A 22,199-nucleotide genomic window follows, 5' to 3' on the forward strand; every position below is an offset into this window, starting at 1 on the left:
AAATCACCCCCACTTCTGGGGGTAAACTGAGGCCTGGGGCCTGGGAGCGGAAGCCGTTGCTGCTATACCACCTGTCACTTCGGACAGTCTGGACACAGAGGGGAGGCGCCAGAGTTGACAGCTCTGGGCTCCGACCACCCCTCCCCGCCCCGCCCCGCCCCGCCCCGCCCCGCCCCGCCCCGCCCCGCCCCGCCCCGCCCCGCCCCCCATCCCAGTTCACCACTCCGCCCCAAAGGACGCCGTTCCCCTTTTAAAGAAGCGCCCCGGGCTCCCACCCTCGCCGCGCCAGCCCGTAAGGGGCTGCGGCGACGTTGCCCTTTTAAGAGCCAGCCTCCGTTAACTCTCTCTTAACGGGGCGTCCCGGTGGGGCTTGCGGCGCCCGCCTGCAGCCCGCCTCCCCGCGCGGCACTTCCGGACCCCGCCGTCGCCCTTTTAAGAGGCAGCCCCTAGCAGCGCCCTCTCCCGCCCCTTGTTGCCGGCGCGAGAGGCGGGGGAGCCGGGCAGGAGAGGAGAGCGCTGTCCGCGCGGCCACTGGAGACCGGGCGGCCGGCGGCCGGGCAGGCGGCGGCGGCGGCGGATGGGGACTCGGAGCCGGGCGACTGTGGCGGCTGTGGCTGTGGCGGCGGCGGGGAAGCAGCTGACGGGCCGGCGGCGGCGGCGGCGCTGGCGGCGGTGACTGGTCCAGGCCCCGGCGGCGGCTGCAGCGACGCGGTGGCGGGCTGCGGGCTGGCGGCGTGAGGAGCGGCGGCGGAGAGCCGAGTGGCCGGGAACCGAGGGCACCGGGCCGCCCCTTGCCCACTCCTTGCAGGCCGCCAGGCCCCCTCCAGCCGGGGCCGTGGAGCACCGGGGCAAAGGCCGGGGCCCTCCCATGAAGGAGCGCGACGCGGCCCCGGCCGAGCGGGGCAAGCCGGCCACCTACACCGGGGACAAGAAGGCGAAGATGGCGGCCAAGACCAACAAGAAGTGGGTCCGACTCGCCACCGTGTTCGCTTACGTGCTCTCCGTGTCGCTGGCCGCCATCGTGCTCGCCGTCTACTACAGCCTCATCTGGCAGCCGGTGGGCGCCGGGACCTCGGGAGGAGCCGCCGGCCCGCCCCCCGGCGGCTCCAACGCCACCGGCCCGTCCGGGACTTCAGGGGCGGCGGCTGCGGCGGGGCCCAACACCACGGGGTCGTCCCGCCGCGAGGCGCCGCGCGCCGCGCCCCCGCTGCAGGCGGCGCGGCCCGTGTCTCCTGAGCCTTCTGCCGACAGCCCCCTGGCCGGGCCGCTGGAGCAGCCGCAGGGGGCCGAGGAGGACGAGAAGGAAGCGGCGGCGGCGCCCGGGAGTCGTTGAACCCCTCCGTGCCAGGGGTGGCCGGAAACCATCCTCCCCAAGCCCGGAGGCAGGACTTTGCAGCAGGACCGGGCGGGGAGCCCGCGGTAGTGACCCCCACGGGAGTGAACGCCTCCCTTCCCCCGACGATCGCGCGCTCGCCGCAGGGGCGAGGGGCCTGAAGTCGGATCTTCAGCCAAGGGACCACGATTCTCCGGGAGTTCGGGGTTTTGTCTTCCTAGGACCGTGCTGCGCCAGGGCCCTGAGCCATAAGGGGGATGGGGGGAGGGGTGGGGAGATCCCAGCACCGAACCCTTCTGCGCCGCTAGCTCTTCGGTATCTTACGGGGAGAGGTGACTCGGGCTTTCCCCCAAGACTCAGGGGAAGGAGGGAGCTGTAGGGGCTCTTCTTTAATAAGCCGAAGCTCTCGCAAGGAGGAGGGCACCAAAAGTGTGGAGCTCAGGTACGTCAACCTAGTTGCAGTGGCCACAGATGCATTTAATTTATAGATCCCTGTATATAGTTGTTGATATATGCACTAGAAGCTATAATGTCATAGAACTACATGTATTCTCCCACACCCTGGGTAGCTACTGACTGATGGATGGGGCTAAGCAAGGGCTATTTGCTGGCCCCCAAAGTGCAGCTAGCCAGAAGGGCACAAACACTTTTTTCATTACCCACTCTTTCCCCTTTTCCCCCTCCTATTTCAGAAAGATAGATTTATGACACGTTAGGGTTAGACAAGACAAAAGTATAATCATTCTTAAAGTTGTTGAAAGGACAATGGAAAACCTTTGGAGAAGTAGAAGCAGTTCAGGGAGGGTGGGGAATGTACTGATCCCCTGCTCTCCTCTTCCCACCTTAGTGCCGCCACCTAAGAGACTTTCTGTTGCAGCCCTAAGTATCTGGATATGGGCCAGGGAAGAAGGAAGGGAACAAGTAATGCCTCTGTGCTTCACCCCTTGGCCTTCTCACAGAGTTCTTTTAGGAAGAGCAAGCTTTTGTAAGTAGAGTGGCTCACAAGTGTTTTATCTTTTTTTTTTCCTGCTCTTCAAGATCTGGTCTTGTTCCAGTAATCACCTTCACCTTCCCTCTTCCCTGAGCCTGTAGTGACAGTGTAGCCCTGTGATTAGGACGAAATCTGTTGTGAAACCAGAGCTCTGAGCCCACCCTCTGGTTATGAGTTGTACTGTGGAACGCAAAAGGCCGAAAGGTGGGCTTCAACCTCAGGATTGTGTTTGGAGAGCCAGATAATAGACCAGCCGTAGGAAGGTTAAATTGGCTTGTCTTTACCTCTCCTGATAAGCTCTACTTATATGCAGCCTATACTTTTATTGAGATGAGAAACATCGAGTGAAATGACATATGTAGAGCTAGCTCTGGGGCAGCAAGAATTATACATCCTCAATTTGAATTCCGTTTCCTTCCGCCACTTGCTTTTAGGCAGTTGAGTGTGGGTAGTGACAAGATATCAAACCCCTTCGTGTTTCCTTTTTGGGAAATGAGGCACTTTAAAACAATGACAACAACAACAATTTATCCACCTGAGTCCTGAAACAATTTGTCTCTCCAGTTTTCTGGCTTACACTCCAGTTAGCTCTGATCCAAGTTTACAGGACAACAGCCTTGCTTTAAGCCATGTCCTGGTGTGGGCAAGATAATAGCAGCTGAGCTATCATAGCCTAGGGGCAGGCTGGTAGCACCCCCAAGGTGTCTTGGTTGAAGGAGATTTCTGAGCACTTCGGTCATTAGGAAGCCCTGAGGCCTTTTTAAATTTTTGGTGAGGGCCTGGGGGAAGAAACATAAAATGCCACTTTGTAACTTAAATAATAGTCTGTAATTTATATTTACTGTGTGAATTTTTAGTCCTATATTTTAATAATTTGTAAATCAATCTCTTATTCCAAGAATCCTTTGAACTTGCAAGAGAACATCTGGGAGTCTAATCCCCTGTCCCCATCCTGACCCCTGCATTCTGGACTGTTTAATCCACTTTGGGATGGATCAGAGTCTAGAGAAACCACTCGTGGGTCCAGCTGCTGGTCTCCTGACTCTCTAACGCCTTCACTGGAATTGGGACATTAGCTCCAGCTCTAGCTGTGAGCGTGACCAGAGACATTATTTATAATTCAGCCATTTAAGATATACCTGTACTCAAAAAGTCCTGTATATTTTTTAAAAGTTTTATTTTTCAGGTGAACAAAAATACATTCTAAGAACTCTACATCAGCCTGTGTAAGTTGATCATTTCTCTTTTCATGCTTCTTGGGGAAGGAGTAGAGGTTGGAAGAGGCAATGGTCTAAGATGTGGTGGACGGGTGGTAATGAATAGGTGAAGGAGGAAAAAGCAATTGCTCTAATGTTCTCTGTGCCTGACGGTTTGACCAAATTGAAAGGCGGCAGGAATCCATCTTAGTCGGGAAGCAGTCACGGGGTTGGAAGAACAGTGATATCTAGCTCAGCTACCTTTTGCCAACCCTAAAATGGTTGGAAAAAAGTTCTGCTTTTAAAGGACTCTGAGCAGCTGCCCAGCTGAGGAAGCTAAGAGACCAGTAAGCATGCAGATTAAGAATTATTATAAACATTGAGCTGGCTGAGAGCTGAGGTGAGGATCAGCCGCCTGATAGCATCACTGTTCTCACCCTTAAACCACTGGCCCCTAGAAAGCTCAAGAAGTGCTAATACTGGGGAGACGAATGGATGTGTCTGCAGTGGTTGGACAGAGCTTTGTCTACAGTGGAGGAGGTGAGAGAGCCACAGGGCAGAGAGAAGGTGTAGGTTGCTTCAAAGGTGAGGCTTTTCTTCCCTAGAGCAAACAATAAAAGACATGTGGGTGGAAAGCACAAATAGAAGGGATTAGTTGTGCTGCAAATACACAGCAAGCAATTGAGCTCAGCTCATTATTAGACGATGTTGCCCAGTGCGAAACCGAGTGAGATGCCAGTGTCGGTGGGGCCCCCTGAGGCCTGTACTTCTCCGGAGCTGTTGGGGGGTGGCTGCTGTGCTTTTACATCACCTTGTGGTCCGCAGGGGAGCATGGAAAAAGTCCACCCTTCTTTTATTTCCCTCTTGAGCCACACAATGGCTTTCTGTGAGAGGGCTTGGTAAGGCAGAGCAGAAGGGGAGTGAGTTTCCAAAGTTCTTCAAGCCAACCCCTCCTTTCTGTAGACGGGGACATGTGGCTTCTGCAGTTGCACACGGCTTCACACGTTGGGCACATACAGCAGTGTGTGCAGCAGGAGCCTGCTGGCCAATGCGAAGGTCACTGTTCCACCAGAACAGGGCCTGGTGGCAGGGAGCAGCGGTTGGAATAGCTTTATTTTCAAGGGTTAGAAATTAGCTGCAAAATTGTCCGTCAGGTTTTGAGCCGGGAAGGAGAGGTCTGGGCAAAGGGGGATTATTTTCCTTTAACTGCTTTGCACTGGGACTACCTGGATCATTTCTAGGTGTTTGCTTATGTTAGAAGTGACCGTGTGCGTTTATTTCTCAACAGCCTGCATTTGATGAAATAATCCTCTTTCGAAAGTGTAGTTCTGGAGGGTGAGGGGTGAGGAGTTTGCTAAGCCATTTAGACTGGGCTTGTGTGGGTATCATTTCTTTCCCCCACTGTGCTGAGGAAGTGTTTCTCTGAAGTTTCCGGCACAAGAAACATTTTTCTTCCTAACAGCTCGAGATTCCTACACATATGAGACCACAGCTTTGGAATTTTTTCTGTCTACCTTGTTTTTTGGTTTTCACTAGGGAATCCTAAGATAGTGTGTTCTTTCGTTGAGTATTTATATCCTGTTTTGAAATGCTGAGTGGAGAGCACCTACTTGTTTCTACATGTTTCTTTAAGGGGAACTGAAAGGTCAGGTCCCGAGCTTTAGGACTACCACAGCTATTTAAAAGGGATAATAATTGCCCTCCCCTTCCTGTCTGCAGAGAATGGTGGTATTTCTGGAATTGCAGTGCAGTAACAAAAGGGCCACAGCTGTACATTTTGTCGTCTCCCTCGGTGGAGGGAGGGACCACAGTGGCCTTGCTCGTTTCAGAGGACCAGCACTAAGCTCAGTGCCTGGCACTGTTGACCACCTGGTTGATCACCGCGTTGGATAGCATTGGCCCTGGAGTCATCGTGGTGTCACTGTCGTGATCCACTCGCGTATCCACAGCCGAGAATCTTGGTTCAGGGGAGTGAATTGCTAGCTCACAGCTGCACTGGCCGTTCTGGCCGCGGTTTCTTCACTGCCAGGTTGAGGGGCTTGGGCTTGGCCTGCCTGTTCTTGCCAGGCGCCCGGAGCCCACAGCTGTATTCCATGTGGTGCTTCAAGGAGGCAACAGAGAATATGTAACCCATTCATGGTCTCCTTTGTCCTGGCCCTGTGGCCAATCTTGAGCTCTAAAAATATCTGCTCTATCAACAGTTTTTTGGTCGCATCTGTTTTACTTGCTGACATAACATGTAGGTTTCTGCTGCCAGAAAACCTGTGTTACGCTCTTTGTTCCCTCCAGTAGCTAATTTAAAAATACAAAGACGAAATCTTTTTTTTTAACCACACTCCCAGACTCTACCAGGCTGTCTGTCCTAAGCGCAGAAACAGCCATGGCTCCCAGTGGCACACAGTGTACTTGAGCCACCTGGTCAGTAAGGAGCACCGGAGCCAAACCAGCTTCCCTGTGCCCCAGTGCAGCTGTGAGCTAGCAATTCACTCCCCTGAACCAAGATTCTCGGCTGTGGATACACAAGTAGATCATGACAGTGACACCACGATGACTCCAGGGCCAATGCTAAAAATATTTCTTATGCCAGAAACTTCAGAGAAACACTTCCTCAGCACAATGGGGGAAAGAAATGATACCCACACAAGCCCAGTCTAAATGGCTTACCAACAAGAATCTACCCTTGTTACTTCCCGGTTTCCTTAACTTCAGTAATCTGATTTTTACAATAGCTCATCAGTTAATCAGCAGTAAGATTCTAACTTTCCTTAGAACATTTTCCATAAACCACTACCATTATTTCAAGAACTATTTATTTATCACCTACAGTGTGCGAAGTGACCCTCAAAAGTCCCAAAACCAACTTGTCCAAAAAAGCAGTTGCTGGTTACCAAGGATTTCCTTTTACCTCTACCTCTCTGTGCTACCTCCATGCTCAGAGGATGAGTTGAGGTCTCCCCCGGCCTGTGCTGGAGGCCACCTGTCCCTTCAGCTCCCTGCTAGTGGGCAGTGCTGAGTCACAGCAGCCAGTCTCTGAGCTGCAGGCAGCTCACATGTCACGCGGATCTGGGTTGGGCAGGCAGTGTGCTCTTGGGAGGGACCCCTGAACTGGAAGACAGGCAGCCTACAGACTCAGCGATGGCATTGGTTATCGCCCTTGACCTCTCTCTTGCCTCCTAACCAACTGAGAATTCATGAGAGCAAATGGAGCTAACAGGTGTGACAGGGCTTCAAGATCTTGGGAATAAAAGTACGGTATATTCACATGAGGTAATTAGCATATTTTCAAGGGAGGGACTGTCCCTTTGGGCAAAAATGATGCATGGAAAGAAATGTGAAGGGGCAGGGAGTAAACATTACACCAGTGCCCAGACCATCAGCATCAGCATCACCTGGGAACTTGTTAGCAACACCATGTCTTAGGCCCCATCCCATACCGACTGAATGAGAAATTCAGGAGGAGGAGCTCCGTGCTGTGTTTAACTAGCCTTCCGGGTGTTCCGGACGCACGCTAAAATGTGAGAAACACTGGCCCAGCCTTTCCCTCTGATTCAGTAACTTGGGGTTAGGGTATTACTGTTTGAACAGATGGTTATCCAAAGGTGACTTTTGACCCTCTTTCTTGGTTGAAGCCCGCTACCCTGCTGAGGGAAGAGGAAACACTGTGTCCCTAGAGTTTTAAAAGGGAAAAAGCCTTCATTGTTGGTTATTCTTGAAGGTTGCAGGAGAGCTTGCTTGCCCTGGAGAGCTTGTTAAGAAGGAGGCAGGCCTGAAAGAGTCCTCCCTCCCCCTCCCACAAAGGTACTGATGTGTTTGCCTCACCTCCTGCCTTGGGGCCTGCAGCTCCTCCAGCCGGTCCTTAAAAGGAGCAGTGGGTGCCACATTTGTCCTTTCTGGTGCCAGGTCTGTGCTATTTCACTTCCCCGGCGTCAAGTGGATGCTTAATGAGAGGCCGTGACGTAGGCCGGCAGACTTGCTGAGAGAAAGCAGCCTTCGTCTGTGCCTTACGCGGCTTCTCTCATTGCCTTCCCCAGCCTCGCCTTCTCCCCCTCCGTGGGGCTGTGGTCACCCTGTGTCAGCTCTTCCTCGTAAGCCCTGATATCCCTCACTCAGGAAGAGATGCTTGCGGGGTCTGTGGACACTGATAAATGACTTAAGAGGCAGAAGTGAAACGGTGCCTTTAGTTTCTCCTATTCCCTTGACCCCCCCCGATTTAGTCCCCCAAATAAGAAGATATGGCCAAAGTGGGATTTTTGCCATTTCCTTTTTTCTTTTCAGGGGCCAGTGCCGTCTTTTCCTGTTATTCCTGTCCCTGAGGCTAGGGTTTGGGGCTGGAGCTGACTGGTGGTCAAACCTTCCAAACTTGGGACTTGTTAGATAGCTGGGGATCCCCTGCTTCCAGGGATCCCCAATTACCCATCTCTTGATTATAAGAAAATACTGGCATGCTGCCTCCTTTGGGTGATAAAACTTTGGGAGGCATGCAGCAAACTCCACAAAGGAGTTTGTTTCTGGGGAGTGAGTTCCTGAGATTGCTATGATGTAAACAGAAGAAAAGAGGAAGCACTCTGAGCTGCAAGAGGCAGTGTGCAAAGTCAGGGGGAAACGCTTAGGATATCCTTGTGATCCAGGGGGTGGGTGAGGGCAAAGAACATTCCCTGTAAGAGCAGAGTCACTTCATGATGCTTTTAACTCAGCCAGACTACCCCGGGGGATTAAAAGCAGCTCACTGTCCTAGAAGGCAGGGTAACATTTACAAACCATCCCTGTTTCCCTGAGAGTGTATTGACTCCAGTGACCATGAGACTAAAAGAGAAGACAGTGGAAAAGATAGAAAACCAAGTAGACAGAGAGCACAACAAAGAGCTACTTTATTTATTCGACAAATATTTACTGAGTGCCTTCTGTGTGCTACTGTGAATAGAGTGCCTACGGTGTGCCAGGTATATTTTGCATATTCTCATCCTTAATTTTCTTAACAACCCTTCATCATAGGTATTGCTAGCTCCATTTTGCAGGCAAGAAAACTGAGGCTTTAAGACGTTAAAATTGACCAGAGTCGTCCAGCTAGCAGGTGGCAGACCTAGGATTCAGATTCAGTCTCTCAGATTCCAAGGCCCATGTTTGTTCCACTCAACCGTGCTGCCTATCATCCCCAAAATACCTCCCTTACAATGTGGTCTGCTGCTCCCCTCTGTAAGGTGATATGGGCCAGGACAGAGATGCTTTCCACCTCTTCTGCCCTCCTTGTTTTGAGGCCTTAGGTAAAGCTGTCATCTCCCTGCTGGCTCCCTACTACCCACTGCACTCTCCCTTGTCAGTTCCTCCAGCTCTGTGCCTGGGCTCCTGAAGCCGTGTCCCATGAAGAACTTCCCACCTTTGAGGAGCAGTCTTGTCTGTTGGTTGGAGAGGAGAAGGGAATCCAAGAAGAAGGCTCCCAGCCAGGCCTTTAACCAAAGGAGCCAGAAGGAAACAGAGCAGCCTTCCATGGCCCCAAGCTTTGTGGAGGGATGTCTACCCTTCCCTCCTGCTCCTTAGCTGGTTCCATCCTAGAGCAGGAGGGGTGGCCACAAGAGCTGCTGGTTCATTGCTCCTGAAGAAGGGCTCCCCTTTTTTGAGAAGAGTTCGGTGATACTTGCCTTGCGCTACAGTCCTCCTGCAACGAAGACGTCCTGTGCCAGACTCCATTCTCTCCAAGCCCTAGTGACTCATTCCCGTGACATCCCTTTCTCCTAACATCCAGAAGGGAGAGAAGCCCTATTTCTCCATAGCCCTTTTGTCCAGCTTCCTCTCCTGCTTAGGTCTTGCTGTGAGGCCTCAACCAGAGCTCTGCCCAAGTTCTACATCCCCATCCCACAGTCAAACATGCCTTGGCACAGACCCTTTAATGAAGGCACATCTGTACAGTTGGGGGCACTGGGGGCTGGGGGAAGTTCGTGAATCTTAGAATTCAAATTCTGGATCACAATTATTTGGGAGACATCTGAATTCGAGGCTGCCCGAACCTGCTCTACCCCAGCTCCATCCTTTGGGAGTCGTGAGTTCCAGAGCCAGTGCCATATTCCAAAGCCACGCACGTGTGACTGGAAGGCAAAAGGAAAACTTGAGCTTGGAATCTTTCACCCTTGCCTCTTTGTATCTCACAGGGGTCTTCTTCCCATATGCACAGAATGTTCCCAAGCCTTTCCAAAATTCCTCTGATCAGTCCTCACCTCTTCCAACCCCCTTCACCTCATCCCGTTCCCAACCAGCTTTCTCACTCCCCACTACAGGAAGTTGACACCACCCACTCTCAAGCATCTACCCAATGCATCAGCGTCCCACCCAACTCTGAGGCCAGGTACCTCCCACCGGGCAGGGGCAGCCTGCCCCCATCCCCTACAGAGCCAGTAGCCAGCCCTTAGAGTCTAGAGTCTGTCTTTGCCCTTAGCCCTCCATACACCCTGGTCCAAACCCTTACTCTCACAGTGTGGTCCAGGAAGCAGCAGCAGAGGCGGCACTTGGAGCCTAGTAGAAATGCAAGCTCCCAGGCCCAACCCAGACCTCCCTAGTTAGAATCTGCATTACTCTGCACCTTAATGTGTGAGAGGCACTGCTCTAAACAATCTGATCTGCCAAAAAGACACCCCCTCCTCATGCTTCCTCAATAGAGGGGGTGGAGAGCGGAGCAAGAGCCAGTAAGGAAGCCCAGCCCTCACAGAGTTGAGCCACAGTTTAGGCCTCACTGACACTGGAGAGATGCTGGGGATGATCTGGACACTCCCTGGAGAACCCAGAGAGGCTGGTGAGGCCCAGGACCCTCAGCAGAGAGGAACAACCGTGGCAGAGCCACGTGGGGAGATCCAAGCAGGGGCTTGGGGGCAAAGGGTACACACGATGAGAAAGGGAGACGCGCCTGCCTTTGCGAGCAGCGGTGGGATGGTTCCCTCTGGGCTCCTACTACCATCCCCAGTCCCTGTCGGGCACCTGCAGCCAAGAACAGCTCCTGCTGCGCAGCCTGGGTCTGCCGGATGCAGGGGTTTCTTCCCTCCCTCTTGCTGGCAAAGTCACCATCGCCCACCGGCTGCATTGCTGGTAGTAGGTGCTCAGGAAATGTTTGTTGAATTGAGAGGAAGCCACAGCTTGTGCGGAGACGTGGGCCTCAGGGGAGGGACGGGAACGGAGACTAAGTAGGAAAGACAAGTCCTGGTGTCGTACTTAGCTGGAGTCGCTGTTTCTCTGCCTCTTGGGTCACTGCCTGAGACCTTGCTCTGGCATGACACAGTGCAGGGAGGCGGTGGGAAGAGGAAGCTGGAGATGGCAGGAAACGACCCTGGGTGGCAGGCTCCCTCTGCCCCCGCTCAGGGCGCACTCCATGTCTGACCTGGGGGTGGGGGAGGAGGTCCCTGACGGTGGGCTCCCGCGCCTGCTGTGGGGAGAGGAAGCTGGCCCCTCCTTACTCCCCCCCACCGCCCCATTTCAGAGACTTTCCAGAGACCCTTCCTTTCACAGAGGAGACCTGAGCTCTGCTCTTCTGTCCCCAGCTCTGTCCCTGCTGGCTGTGGCCTCCCTTTCTCTGGGCCTCAGCCTCCTCTTCCAGGAGGCTGAGGCCCAGGGAAAGGCAGGAGGCTGCCAGCTGCTTGTGAGATCCCCAGGTTGGCCATCCTGTGAGTCTTGGACTGTGATTCACCTGGGTGCAAGGCAGGGGTGTAGGAAAGGGCCCGAGCCTGGGCTGGCCATGCCAGCTGCTGAGGCTGCCTGTACCTGAGGAGCCAGGAGCCGGCAGCCAGAGAGGGAGGCCAGGCCCTGGGGGTGATGGAAGCCAGGAGAGCCAGGTGCTGAGTGCTTCCAAGCCTTGTCCTCTCGCCACGGTCAGGGAGCTTGTGGCCTGGGCAGCAGTAGGCTTGGGACAGGGCTTGCCAGCCTCACAGACCAGGTATGGCGTGGGGATACACCAGGGGCCCTACCTGCAGGTGAGAGCACACACGTGCACAGGGGGGTGCCCGTGAGGTGCAGGAGTTGGCTCCTTGCCTTCACAGTGTCACTCCACCGGAGAGTCTGCCAAACTGCTCAGCCAGGCTGCCACAGCCGCCAGCCACCGCACGCCCAGAGCTCAAAGACTCTTGACGGTGTCTTCCCTCCTCCCCTCCCCAGCCCGGCCCCCTGCTCCCGAGAGCTTTGCTCAGCATCTTCTGGCAGGGGCAGGACCCCCTGTCCTGCTCCTCATACCTCCTGCGCCCCTCGCCCTTTGGCTGCCTCCTCTGGGGGGTCTGCTTCGAGGTGCCAGGACCTGCTGGGCCCCAGCCTTGCCAGGCCTGTCTTCTCTGGGTTCCAGGGGCCCTGCCTCTTTTGGGGGCCCAGAACAAGTCTGGGCTTCTGGCTCAGCCTGGGGCTCGGTCCCCCCCAGGGGCTGCTCGTGACCCTCCAGCCAGGACACAGGGCTCTCCTGGGTCCCAGGCCTCGGACTGAGCACACACGTGCCCTCCCCAGGCCCAGGGCTACTGGCACCTCCTAGAGAGAGGTCGAGGGGAAGCAAGTCCGTGTTTTGCGGAGAGCCAGGCTCAGGACTGGCTGTCGAAGCTCCCGACTCCTCTTTTGGCTCCTCTGGCGACGCTGATGCTGGAGCTGGGCTGGTTGCTGGGACACTCATGGGTCCGCCCGGCTCCATCCTGCTCGGAGTCTGCGCATGTTCCTTCTCATTTGGAGTCCTTCTGGTGCTTGGGCTTCCCTGACAACAGGAGGTTGGCTCTGCTGGTTGGTGAATTCAGGGCTCATGTCCCTAGCCCGCCCCATCCTATGCCCAAGTACCCACCTCCTGGCTCTCCAGCTCCTCCTTGCCTCCCTTCATTTCCCACCTGCAGAAACACAGAACATGGCAGGCCCCACTCCTACCCATCCCACTTCACGTCACCCGCTCCGTAGCCAGCAGCCCATGTCTTCCAGGGAGAAGCGAGAGCCCAAGGGTCTCAGAGGAACCTCAGAGCCAGGACGAGGCTCCAGGATGCTTCCCTTCCAGCCCAACCTTCCTCCCCAAACCCAGCCACTTCCTCTGAACACCGCCCACCGTGGCCCCGTTGCAGGTCCCCAACTGCTGTTTATGGCCAAGCCTGCAGCATCTTTTCTGTGGGGACTCCGTGCGTGTCCCGGCCTGCGCTGCCTGGGAAAGGCGCGCCTGACTTCCCAGGGGAAGGTAACTGCTGTAATTACCACCAGCCTCCCTGGACACCAGGCTCTTGCTGCTGCTGCCTTTGCTGATGGCCTCTCCCCGCATCTCATTAACCTGCCACAAGGCAGCAGTCAGCCAAGAGGCAGAGGCCCCGGGGGCTGGAGCAGGCACCTGGGCCAGTGCTGGGCCTGACCTCCCAGGGGCAGGGGAGGGCCAGGAAATTAGGGAGCCCAGATGCCTCCCTCGATTTTGCTCCCTGCCACATGTTACCTGCGGGCCCTGCCAGTCAGCCTCTCTGTCCCCCGAGCTTTGCTGCGTGTGGCCAGCGCCACCAGAGGTCTGCTGGGTTGCCCACCCTGAGTAGTACCGCCTGTAAGAGATGGTCCACAAATCAGGAGAGAAGAGGCCCATAGCAGCCCAGCTCCTTCACCAGCACGTGGGACCTGCTCCTCGTCCTGTCCCAACTCACCTTTGCCATCAGGGGGCAACGGTGGGGGCTGTAGCTTTCGGTGGCCCCTGGGGCCTAAGTGGAAAAAGGAAATGGGGAAAGGGTGGGTGTCACAAAAGACCCAAAGCAGGAACATCAGTTCTTTCGGGACCGGGAAGCTGCCAGCTGTGAGTGTTCTGGCTCCCAAAAAAGAGCCCTGGCCTGGGGGCCAGGGGAGCTGTGTCCCTGTGCTCGCTGTGTCACTCCTGACTAGGTGACCGGCAGAGCCTCTCCAGCCTCAAGCTCCCTTGTGTGTAAAATGAGGGGCCAGCGACGCAAAGTTCTGTTCCTATAACAGGCGAGGGGCAGCTGCCCGCCCACAAGGGACCAACACCTCAAAAGGACCCCAGCGCTGACTTCCTGGTGAGCCCTTCTCCCCAGACCTTCTGGGGTCAGAATCCAGGACAGGGGCTGTGGGTTCGGAGGATGGGAAGGGAGGTCATGGTGCCCTCCTCTGATAGGGAGAGGAAGGAAGATGTCCTTCCATGCTTCCTTCCAGCTCTGAAAATAAGTGGTAAACCAAGAGACAGGGAACAGAGAGGAAGCGGGGGCAAGGGGTGAAAAAATCCAGGAGGAGTGGGTGTTGGCTCACCCCTCGTGCTGCCCACCCTGGCCGGGCCCTCTTCCCGAGGCTTGCTGGAGTCCTGCGGCCTGCGTTGCGGAGAGAGGGAGTCAGGCTGGCTGCTGGCAGGGAGCACAGAGGCTGCAAGGCTTCTGGTGGGCCGACACCTCCTGCCCCAGTCCCAGCCCCAAGCCCAGCCACGGAACCAAGGACAGCATGGAGAGGGTGGGCCCGAGAAAGATGGGAAACACAGTGCCCACACACAGCCCTGAGCCCAGGGTCCGAACAGAGGGTCAGGCAGAGCCTCACCACCCTGGGGAGGGTCCCAGCAGCCCTCCAAGAGACACCCACAGTTAGCCCGACTCAGCCCCACAAGCATGTCGACCCAGCAGGATGCCCAGCCCTGCCACCCACGTGGGCTTGGCCTTGTCCAGGTCCCACGGGCGGCGCCAGTCACCCTGTGCGTCTCTGTGCCGCGCCAGGCGGGCCAGGTCGATCTGCTCTCGCTCCTGCTTCCACTGGACATAGTCCCAGCCCACCTCCGGGGGGCCCCCCACTGGCCGGCGGGGAGCTGGGCCTGGGACCAGGCCTGGACTCTGGGGCTCCCGGACACCCTGCAGGGAGAAGACACAAAGCACCATGGGGTCGAAGCAGAAAGAGCCCTGAGCTTGGCATGGGGATCCAGAGTCTACTAACCCCTTCCTCTCTCAAGATCTTGAGGTCCCCCCACCAAAAATTTAGATCCATTCCATCTCTAACATGCTGTTTGCTATAGACACGGTTTCCGTCCACGCGTTAGTGGTGTCTTTTGGGCAAGTTACTTAACCTCTCTGTGTGTCATTTCCTCATCTGTAAAATGGGGGTAATAACAGCATCTATCCACAGAGTTGTTGCTGGGGTGTGTGGTCAGGTGCAGGCAGGGTGGAGAGGCACCCAGTGGCTGTGAGCGAGAGCCAAGACTAGGGGCTGCTGCCACCTAGAGGCCACACCTGGCACATGGCCAGTCTCTTACACCCTCCTGACGGACCTCCAGACACCCCGCCCCCGAGCTTGCTACCAGAGGTCCAGGCAGGGTAAGGGGCTAGGTCACACCCCTGGCTCACCCTGTCTCTCACTGCAAGACCCACCCAACGTGGAGACTGGCCAGAGAAAGGAAGAAGGAGTGGGAAATTCTTGCAGGTCCTGCCTGGGCCACGTCCCCACGAATGGGGACATATGTGACTCAGCTTCTATGCCTCCCCCAAAAGGGGACCACCACATTCATGTCCCCAGCCCCTCTTGAAGAGCTACCTTCCGGGCAGAATCTGAGCTGATGGCCATCTGCATGGAGGCGCTCCGGCCCAAGCCCCCTCCAGGTGACCCTTCTGCCCCCTGGCTCCTTGCTCTGGTGGGCTTCTCACTTACGATCCGCTTGGCCTGGGGAAAGCGAGGATGGGCAGTGTGGCAGAGCCAGAGAAGAAGAGGCTGCCTTCCTGGTGCCCGGGCGTCCCCCACCAGCACTGCTCACCTCGGCTTTGTTTTCCATGGTCACAGCCAGCTCCACCCGCTCCCCCAAGCAGAAGGCACCAGTGTGGGCCTCTGCCTCCTCATCCTCAAGCATCTCATTGGCTGCTCCAGGTCCAAGGGCGCTCCTTGCCCAGTTCCGGCTGACCACCCGCTTCCCCTGCAGAATGAGGGGCCGTGCCGTCAGGCCACATAGACGGCACTGGACAGAAGCTGGGGGTTGGGTCCTTTGGGTGGTTCCCCAGGCTGGGTTCCAGCCCTGGCCCTCCCTGGAATGCCCACAGAGGAGCTGACGCTGCGAGGCGTTCACATACCAGTGGCATTAGGTTATCCGGGCCTGGGGCCACCCAGGGGCCCAAGGCTCCACAGTGGCCCATCATCTCTGAGCTGGGAAATCCAAAGCGCTCAGACAATGAGGCTCTGTCCCTCAGACGCTGTTCCTGGCATTCAGCCCCAACGTCTCTGTGCCCCTGGGGCTTGGGGTTTACGAGCGGCCTGTGCTTGGGGATACGGGTGCTGAGCTCTGGGGCTGGAAAAGGGCATGAAGAGGCTTCTATCTGGTCGGTCACCTTTCAGCTGTGGCTCTTTGGGGACGGGGGGCCAGCAGTGGCCTGGGCTGCATGAGGTTGGGAGCTGGTAGGTATGCCCCAGAATGTAAGCGGGAGAAGCAGAGGAGCGGGGGCAGCTGTGCTCCCCTGGCACGGGCTGGGCCTCCACCTCCTTGCCACCCAACCCTGTCTGCCGGGTGGGTCTTACTCCAGGAACCTGGCTGATGGTGACAGTGAGGCCGTCAGGACGGAGGAGCTCCGGCGTGGTCCCAGCCATGCCCCCCTGCTCTGCCTGCCGACGGTCTTCCTGGATCTCCTGTGGGAGGGCCCGGGGTCAGCACAGGCCATGGCCCCCCAGGTGCACAGAGACACAGATGTCAACAGGCCTACACAGAGAGACACCAGTGGGACACCAGGGGGCAGAGGCACCACATCACAGAGTCCCCAGGACCCTCACAGAGCCCCTGAGATGGAACACACCCAACCTAACCCTGGTCCCAGGCCCAGAGCCTGCAGGGAGAGACAGCCATTCAGGGTCTGCAGATCGGGCAGGGAGCGCCAACCCGGTCAGTCCTCCCGGCCCATCACAGCCCACTCACCTGGTACCTGCGCAGTAAGGCCTGGTTCTTCTTGCGAAGGGCAACGATCCTCCTGTCCAGCTCTGCATCCTTGTCCTCCTGCCTGCTCACTGGGGACTCGGCCCCATGGGGCCCCTGCAGAGGCCAGGGGGCCCAAGCTCCTGACTGCTGGGCCCATCCCTTACCAGTTCCTCGAATTTCACATTCGCCCACTCTACCATGTTCTTACCACCCAAGGAGCAGACTCCAGGCCCAGAGTGAGGGTCACGTGGGGAGATGGCCCATGGAAGGGCCCCAGCCCCACCCCGCTGGCCTCTCTGCCCATCTTCCTGCCACCTCCGCGGCCCAGGCCGGGGCCTCATACCCAGGCCTGCAGCTCCCAGCAGTGGCTGCCCCTCCCCCCGGCTCTCCAGGGAGCTCCAATGCCGAGCAGAGCCTGGAATGGGAGTTATAAATGGCTCTGGCAGCGGAACCTGCCGTGACTGGGAAGTTGCCAGGGTATTCAGGAGGTCGAGGGGGGGTTGTTTGGCTCCCAGGCCAAGAACCACGGTGAAAAGAGAGGCCCCTGCTCTGTCCTCGGCTCCCAGGCCCTGGACCCCACTCCCCAAACCTGTGCCCAGCCTGTGGGAAACAGCCACTCCCACAGGCCCAGCCTCTCCAGGCCCTGAGCTGCCGGCAGTCAGTCGGGGCAGGAAAGAGCCAGCTCTGAGGGCAGGCCCAGCCGGGGAGCAACCCGGGGCACACTGTGCCTCAGCACCGAGATCCCTGAGTCCCTCCTTCTCTGGCTGCAGGGACCCCGTTGTGGCCAATGCCCCTGCCCAGCCCCCCACCGGCATAGGCACAGCCCTCTTCCTCCCAGGCCCAGCTGCCCCCAGCTGCCCCCAGAGTGTGGCCGCCTGGCGTCCCAGCCCCAAGAAGCCCCCCGCCAAAGGCAAGGTGCCACTCACAGCCGAGTGCATGGCAACAGCAGGCACCGAGAGATTTCCAGAGCAGCCCTGGGGGAGCCAGAGCAGGAGGGAAGCTGGAGCCACCGGAGCCGGGCCTCTGCCGGCCTCTCCCTGCCGGCTTCACCGCCCAGCACACGAGATCATGTTGTGATTACAAAAGACTCCTCTGGGCTCCCAGCCAGGAACACCGTGGCCACCGCCCTCACCATCCACCCTCAGAGGGCGAGGATCAGGGCCCCAGCAGCCAGCTGGCCCTGCCCAGCACCTCTCCCTGCCCTGCCCCGGCATCCCCAGACGGACTGGCAGGGACTTCTCCCTGGAGGGTTGAGTCCACACAGGGGGCCCTATGCTCCAGTGGGACCCCAGTCTGGCCTGCCTGCAGACAGATGGGCAGCCAAGTAGCCCTCTGGCCCTCCCGTTAGTAGAGAAAGACCTATAGCCCAGTCCATTGTGCTCCCTGGTCCAAGGGGCCCAACTCAAATGAGCGTCCCCTGTCCCCTCGCTCTCCTCATCAGTTCTGGTTTAAGTAATTCGAAGGGATTAAGAAGCTCCCCTCCCCTAGGCCACCAAGTACTACCACATACCTAAAATAACACCATTTGTCACTCATTCCTTTAGGTTCAACACTGTCTTCCCTGTATTTTCTTTTTATATATATATATATATATATATATATATATTTTTTTTTTTTAATATTTATTTCACCTATTTTTTATTTTTGGCTGCGTTGGGTCTCCGTTGCTGGGCGCTGGCTTTCTCTAGTTGCGGCGAGCGGGGGCTACTCTTCGTTGCGGTGCGCGGACTTCTCATCGCTGTGGCTTCTCTTGTTGCGGAGCACAGGCTCTGGGTACACGGGCTTCAGTAGTTGTGGCTCAGGCTCTAGAGTGCAGGCTCAGTAGTTGTGGCGCACGGGCTTAGTTGCTCTGCGGCATGTGGGAGCTTCCCGGACCAAGGCTCGAACCTGTGTCCCCTGCATTAGCAGGCAGATTCTTAACCACTGCACCACCAGGGAAGCCCGTCCCTGTATTTTCAAGTACAGTCACTCCTGGGACGCTCCGCTGTCCAGATCACCCCTTGGTGTGGGGAGCATCCCTCAGGGTCCGCGCCGCCACAGCTCAGGGCTGGCCAACAGCCTTCCCCCTTGGCTCCTAACTCTGGGCCTTTCCTGGCCTTGCTCTCCAGGGCTGGCCCTTTTAGCCTCTCTGATCCCGAGAAAGGAAGCAACGTTTCCTGGGAAAGTCTCTCCCCAAATCTTCCCGGAGCACCTGAGGCTGTTGTCTCTGCCCAGGGGAGCAGCTTGCCTGGCAATCCCACCCTTAGTGCCTCTGGGAGGAGGGGTGGTCTCTCCGTATCAGGAGCACCTGGGGTCTGGTTCAGCAGTAACAGGTGCCCGACCTCCAGGCCCTGAAGGTCAGGTCGGAAGTCCCTGCATTTCCCCTCATCCCTGATTGACCAGGCCTGTTTCTCTAATTCCATGCATGACTTGTCCCCTTCTGTCTCCAGAGCAGAAAGCCCTGCTGCCCTCTCTGCTACCCAGACCAGCCCAGGCAGTCAGAGGTCCAACCTCTGCTCCCCTTGAACTACACCTTCCTGTCTCCCCTCCCCACCACGCTTAGCCTCTTTCCAGGCCAGGCCTTGGAGCAGCACCCCGACCCCATGGCCAGTCTCCACCACCCAGAGTTCCCATCCTGCTTGGAAATGCCACTGTGCTCTCTCTTCCTTTCATGCCGGATGTTCCTACTGAGTCAGACTCGTCTACGTTCCCAGCGATGGTGACGCACCCAGGCTACACACACACACACACACGCACACGCACGCACACACACACACACACACACACACTTGCTTCTTCTCCCACCCTCTCCACGTGCTGCCTACTGAGTTCCAGCCTAGTCTCTGAAGGTCAGGGCAGGGCCCTGGTGGGGCGGCAGCTGGGCCCCCTGTCTCCTGCCCCATGCTGTGTGGTTGGAGCTGGAAGGCCCACAGAGCACCAGCCTGGGAGGGGGAGATGCAGCTGAGACCTAATGTTCCCTGTTGTCTTTGGAAGCCAGGTCCCCAGACCAGGTTTGGGGAGGGCAGGTGTAGATAGAGGAGGCGGTAGGAGCGAGGCAAGGTCTGCCGTACCCCTTGCGCCTGTTCCCAGCCAGGGTGGGGGCAGGACAGCAGCGGGGAGCAGCAGACACAGGTAGAAATCCAGCTCTCCTGCAGGGAGGGCGACCCAGATCCCTGGAAGGCCCTGCAGGAAAGGACTCCCCTAATCTAGTGGCAAAGGCCTCTGGACCCAGCAGGCTGGAGGCCCACGTGCCCAGGAGAAACCAATAGTCAGACAGCCCCACAGTTGCCGGCCATGTGCTTCCCAAGTGTTACTCACACAATAGTCACGCCTCAGGGCAGTCTCCTATTTTCTCCAGTCTCTGGTGTGCCTGCTCCCCCCTGGACAGAGGCTCTCTGAGGGCAGGAATGGTGTGCCAAGGGGCTCTAAATCCCCAGGGCCTGGCCCAGTGCCCCTGCACACTACAGAGTCTCCCTCGGCGCTTGCAGAATGAATACACGAGTGAGGAAGCCATGCTATCCTGTGCGTGGCTGTGGGTACTTGTGCATTGGCTGCGGCTGCCCTTCCCTCCACCCAGAACACACGCAGCCTTGAGGGAGGCGGTGTCCGCTAAAGTCCCTAACCGTGAATTTCCTTTCCCTGTCTAGGGAAGGCGTTGTGTGACCAGCATTGTGTTCCCCAGGGGTGACCATGTCTCTGTTACTCTGTGTCACCACTAGGGGGCAGCAGGGTTACCAAAGCCTGGTTGGGGGGCCCTCTTCCCCTCCCTTCTGCTCCCAGCGCCCCTCCCACAAGTCTCCATAACCCCCACCTCCCAACTCCATCAGATCAGAGAAGCCACATGCGTTGTAGGAGCCTCATTTTATTGGTGATGAGACCAGAGAGGTAGCACCCCTCTGCCTAGGCTGCTCAGCCTGTTTGTGGCTCAGATGAACCTAGCAGCCAGGCACCTGCCTCCTGACCAGCTCTTTTCCTGGCTGTCCCAACAACGCTGTTTCTCCTGATACTTCACTGTGTGCCCTCCCTCTCTCTACGCAGGGATGGGCCTGTCGTCCCGGGCCGAAGGTCTGGGTCGTGTCTCTTCCCTGGCTGGTCCCCCACCCTTTCAGGCAGCCTGCCGGCTGGGCCCATAGCACTACCACCCCACCCTCAGCGCCTCCCTGGATCAAGAAACTGCTGTCATGACTCCTACTGACCAGAGGTTTAGTGCAGGCCTCTCAGGTCAGGCCAGGCCTGGCCCTGGGTGGGGAGGACTCAGAGTGCATGAGGTAGGGCCAGAGGGACAAGCTCTTGGCAGGCTCTAGATGCCAGGGACGGTCTGGGCCCTACCACTCCCAAGAGCACACATGCCAGAGAAGGGTGGGGCCGAAGTCCTTTGAAGCATCAGGTGGCAGAAGGATGGTTCGGGGAACCCCTCCTCCATTCTGCTCTCCAGGGCACGCCCTGGGCTGGGGCATCCTGAGCTTTCCAGCTCCAGGCCGGCAGTGGGAAGAGAACCCTGACGTGGAACCGAACCCCTGAGCTACTTCACCAGGTCCGGGCAATGAGGGAACAAAAGGTGAAGACCCAGGCTCTACCTCAGAGGCACCTGACGATACCAGGCCACGTAAGCCTGAGGCCAGGGTGACATAAGACTCATCAGTTGAGGAGTTTTGCTTGCCGCAGGACAGGCCAATAAATCGGAGATGAGGTGTAGCCAGCAGACAGAGAAGATGGCAGACTAAAGTCTCAAAATAACCATCTTATCGGGGTTTGGATGCCAGTTTCTTTTATAGCACAGAGAGGGGGAGGAGAGAGGCAGTAAAGTAAAAAGGCCAGACGTTTTGCAAATATCCCCTGGAATGGCCAGCCTCCGGGAAGGGATGTGTTAAGTGTTAATTTCTTCTTCCTCTTAGCCATCCACAGGTGGACAGGGTCTGGATGTTTGCCTGAACAAAAGGCACTTGGTTTAACATTCTGGCAGAGGGGCAGGGTTCCCCGAGGCAGGCCATTATGTATACACAATATCCTTTTAGTGAACAAAAGCAGCGGAAAGCAAAGGTTAAAGTAAAAGAAACAGATCCTACATGTAGTCAGATTTGGCTCTTCCCTGTTACAATTTTCCAGGAGATAACCTTCCAGGGGATGAGCAAGACTCAGCAAGGGGATGGCAGTGAGAGTGCTGCATGAAGCGGTAGTGGCTTCTTACCAGTAAGAAAACGTTAGGGGACTTCCCTGGTGGTCCAGTGGATAAGACTCCGTGCTCCCAATGCAGGGGGCCCGGGTTCGATCCCTGGTCGGGGAACTAGATCCTGCATGCTGCAACTAAGAGTCCACATGCCACAACAAAGCTCCCGCATGCCGCACAACCAAGACCCAGCGCAGCCAAATAAATTTAAAAAAAAATAAAAGAGAGAGAGAGAGACCCTTAAGTTAGGAAAGTGCAGACCAGACCAGGTAGGTCACTGAAGGGCAGACTGAAGGGACAAAGCCGTCCAGAGGGACTCACTGAAGGTTTGACAGCAGGGGCTGAGTAGGCCATGCAGTGGTTTAGGAAGCCAGGGAGGAGGCTGAGTCCAGATCGTGGAGGGAGGGGTCTGTACCAGAGAGGGCAGAGGAGTTTCCAGGGAAGGGTCTCAGGCCTGGGGTCCTGATGGATGTGGGGAGCAGGCCGGGCTTGCCTGCATGTGCCCAGGGTGCTCCTTCCTCTAGGCAGGCAGAGAGGCTGGAAGGCTGGCTTGGGACAGACAGGCTCTCCCCATCTTGAAGCTCATCACAGGGGCCTCTCATGGGGATGAGGTGTGGGTGGGGTCACACCCTCCAGGGATAGGGAAAAGGTCTGGCACAGTTTTCAGGGGCGGAGAGAAGGACAGAAGCCCA

General features: G+C 57.0%; 2 protein-coding genes across 8 annotated transcripts; one reads left to right on the forward strand and one right to left on the reverse strand.

Moving 5' to 3' along the window:
• Positions 1 to 260: 260 nt before the first annotated feature.
• On the forward strand, positions 261 to 3,539 carry INAFM2 (InaF motif containing 2). The gene is made up of 2 exons (XM_068535449.1): positions 261 to 1,775; positions 3,224 to 3,539. Exon 1 carries the CDS (start codon positions 869 to 871, stop codon positions 1,331 to 1,333), a length of 465 nt encoding a protein of 154 aa, XP_068391550.1. The 5' UTR covers positions 261 to 868; the 3' UTR covers positions 1,334 to 1,775; positions 3,224 to 3,539.
• Positions 3,540 to 8,370: 4,831 nt separating this feature from the next.
• Positions 8,371 to 17,414, reverse strand: CCDC9B (coiled-coil domain containing 9B). 7 transcript variants are annotated; one of them, XM_068549282.1, is made up of 12 exons: positions 16,570 to 17,203; positions 16,362 to 16,475; positions 15,971 to 16,078; positions 15,219 to 15,374; positions 15,002 to 15,127; positions 14,126 to 14,325; positions 13,742 to 13,800; positions 13,132 to 13,185; positions 12,933 to 13,032; positions 12,309 to 12,351; positions 12,005 to 12,224; positions 8,371 to 10,682 (listed from the first exon to the last, which is right to left on the reverse strand). In XM_068549282.1, exons 1-12 carry the CDS (start codon positions 16,663 to 16,665, stop codon positions 10,603 to 10,605), a joined length of 1,356 nt encoding a protein of 451 aa, XP_068405383.1. In that variant the 5' UTR covers positions 16,666 to 17,203; the 3' UTR covers positions 8,371 to 10,602. The 7 variants fall into 7 exon arrangements, with proteins under 7 accessions (XP_068405383.1, XP_068405373.1, XP_068405355.1 ...); XM_068549272.1 differs by having other exon boundaries at positions 8,371 to 11,463; XM_068549254.1 differs by lacking the exon at positions 16,570 to 17,203 and adding an exon at positions 17,288 to 17,414 and having other exon boundaries at positions 8,371 to 12,224.
• Positions 17,415 to 22,199: the final 4,785 nt, after the last annotated feature.

The sequence above is a fragment of the Eschrichtius robustus genome, chromosome 1 (genome assembly GCF_028021215.1).
Source record: "Eschrichtius robustus isolate mEscRob2 chromosome 1, mEscRob2.pri, whole genome shotgun sequence".
Lineage (NCBI taxonomy): Eukaryota > Metazoa > Chordata > Mammalia > Artiodactyla > Eschrichtiidae > Eschrichtius > Eschrichtius robustus.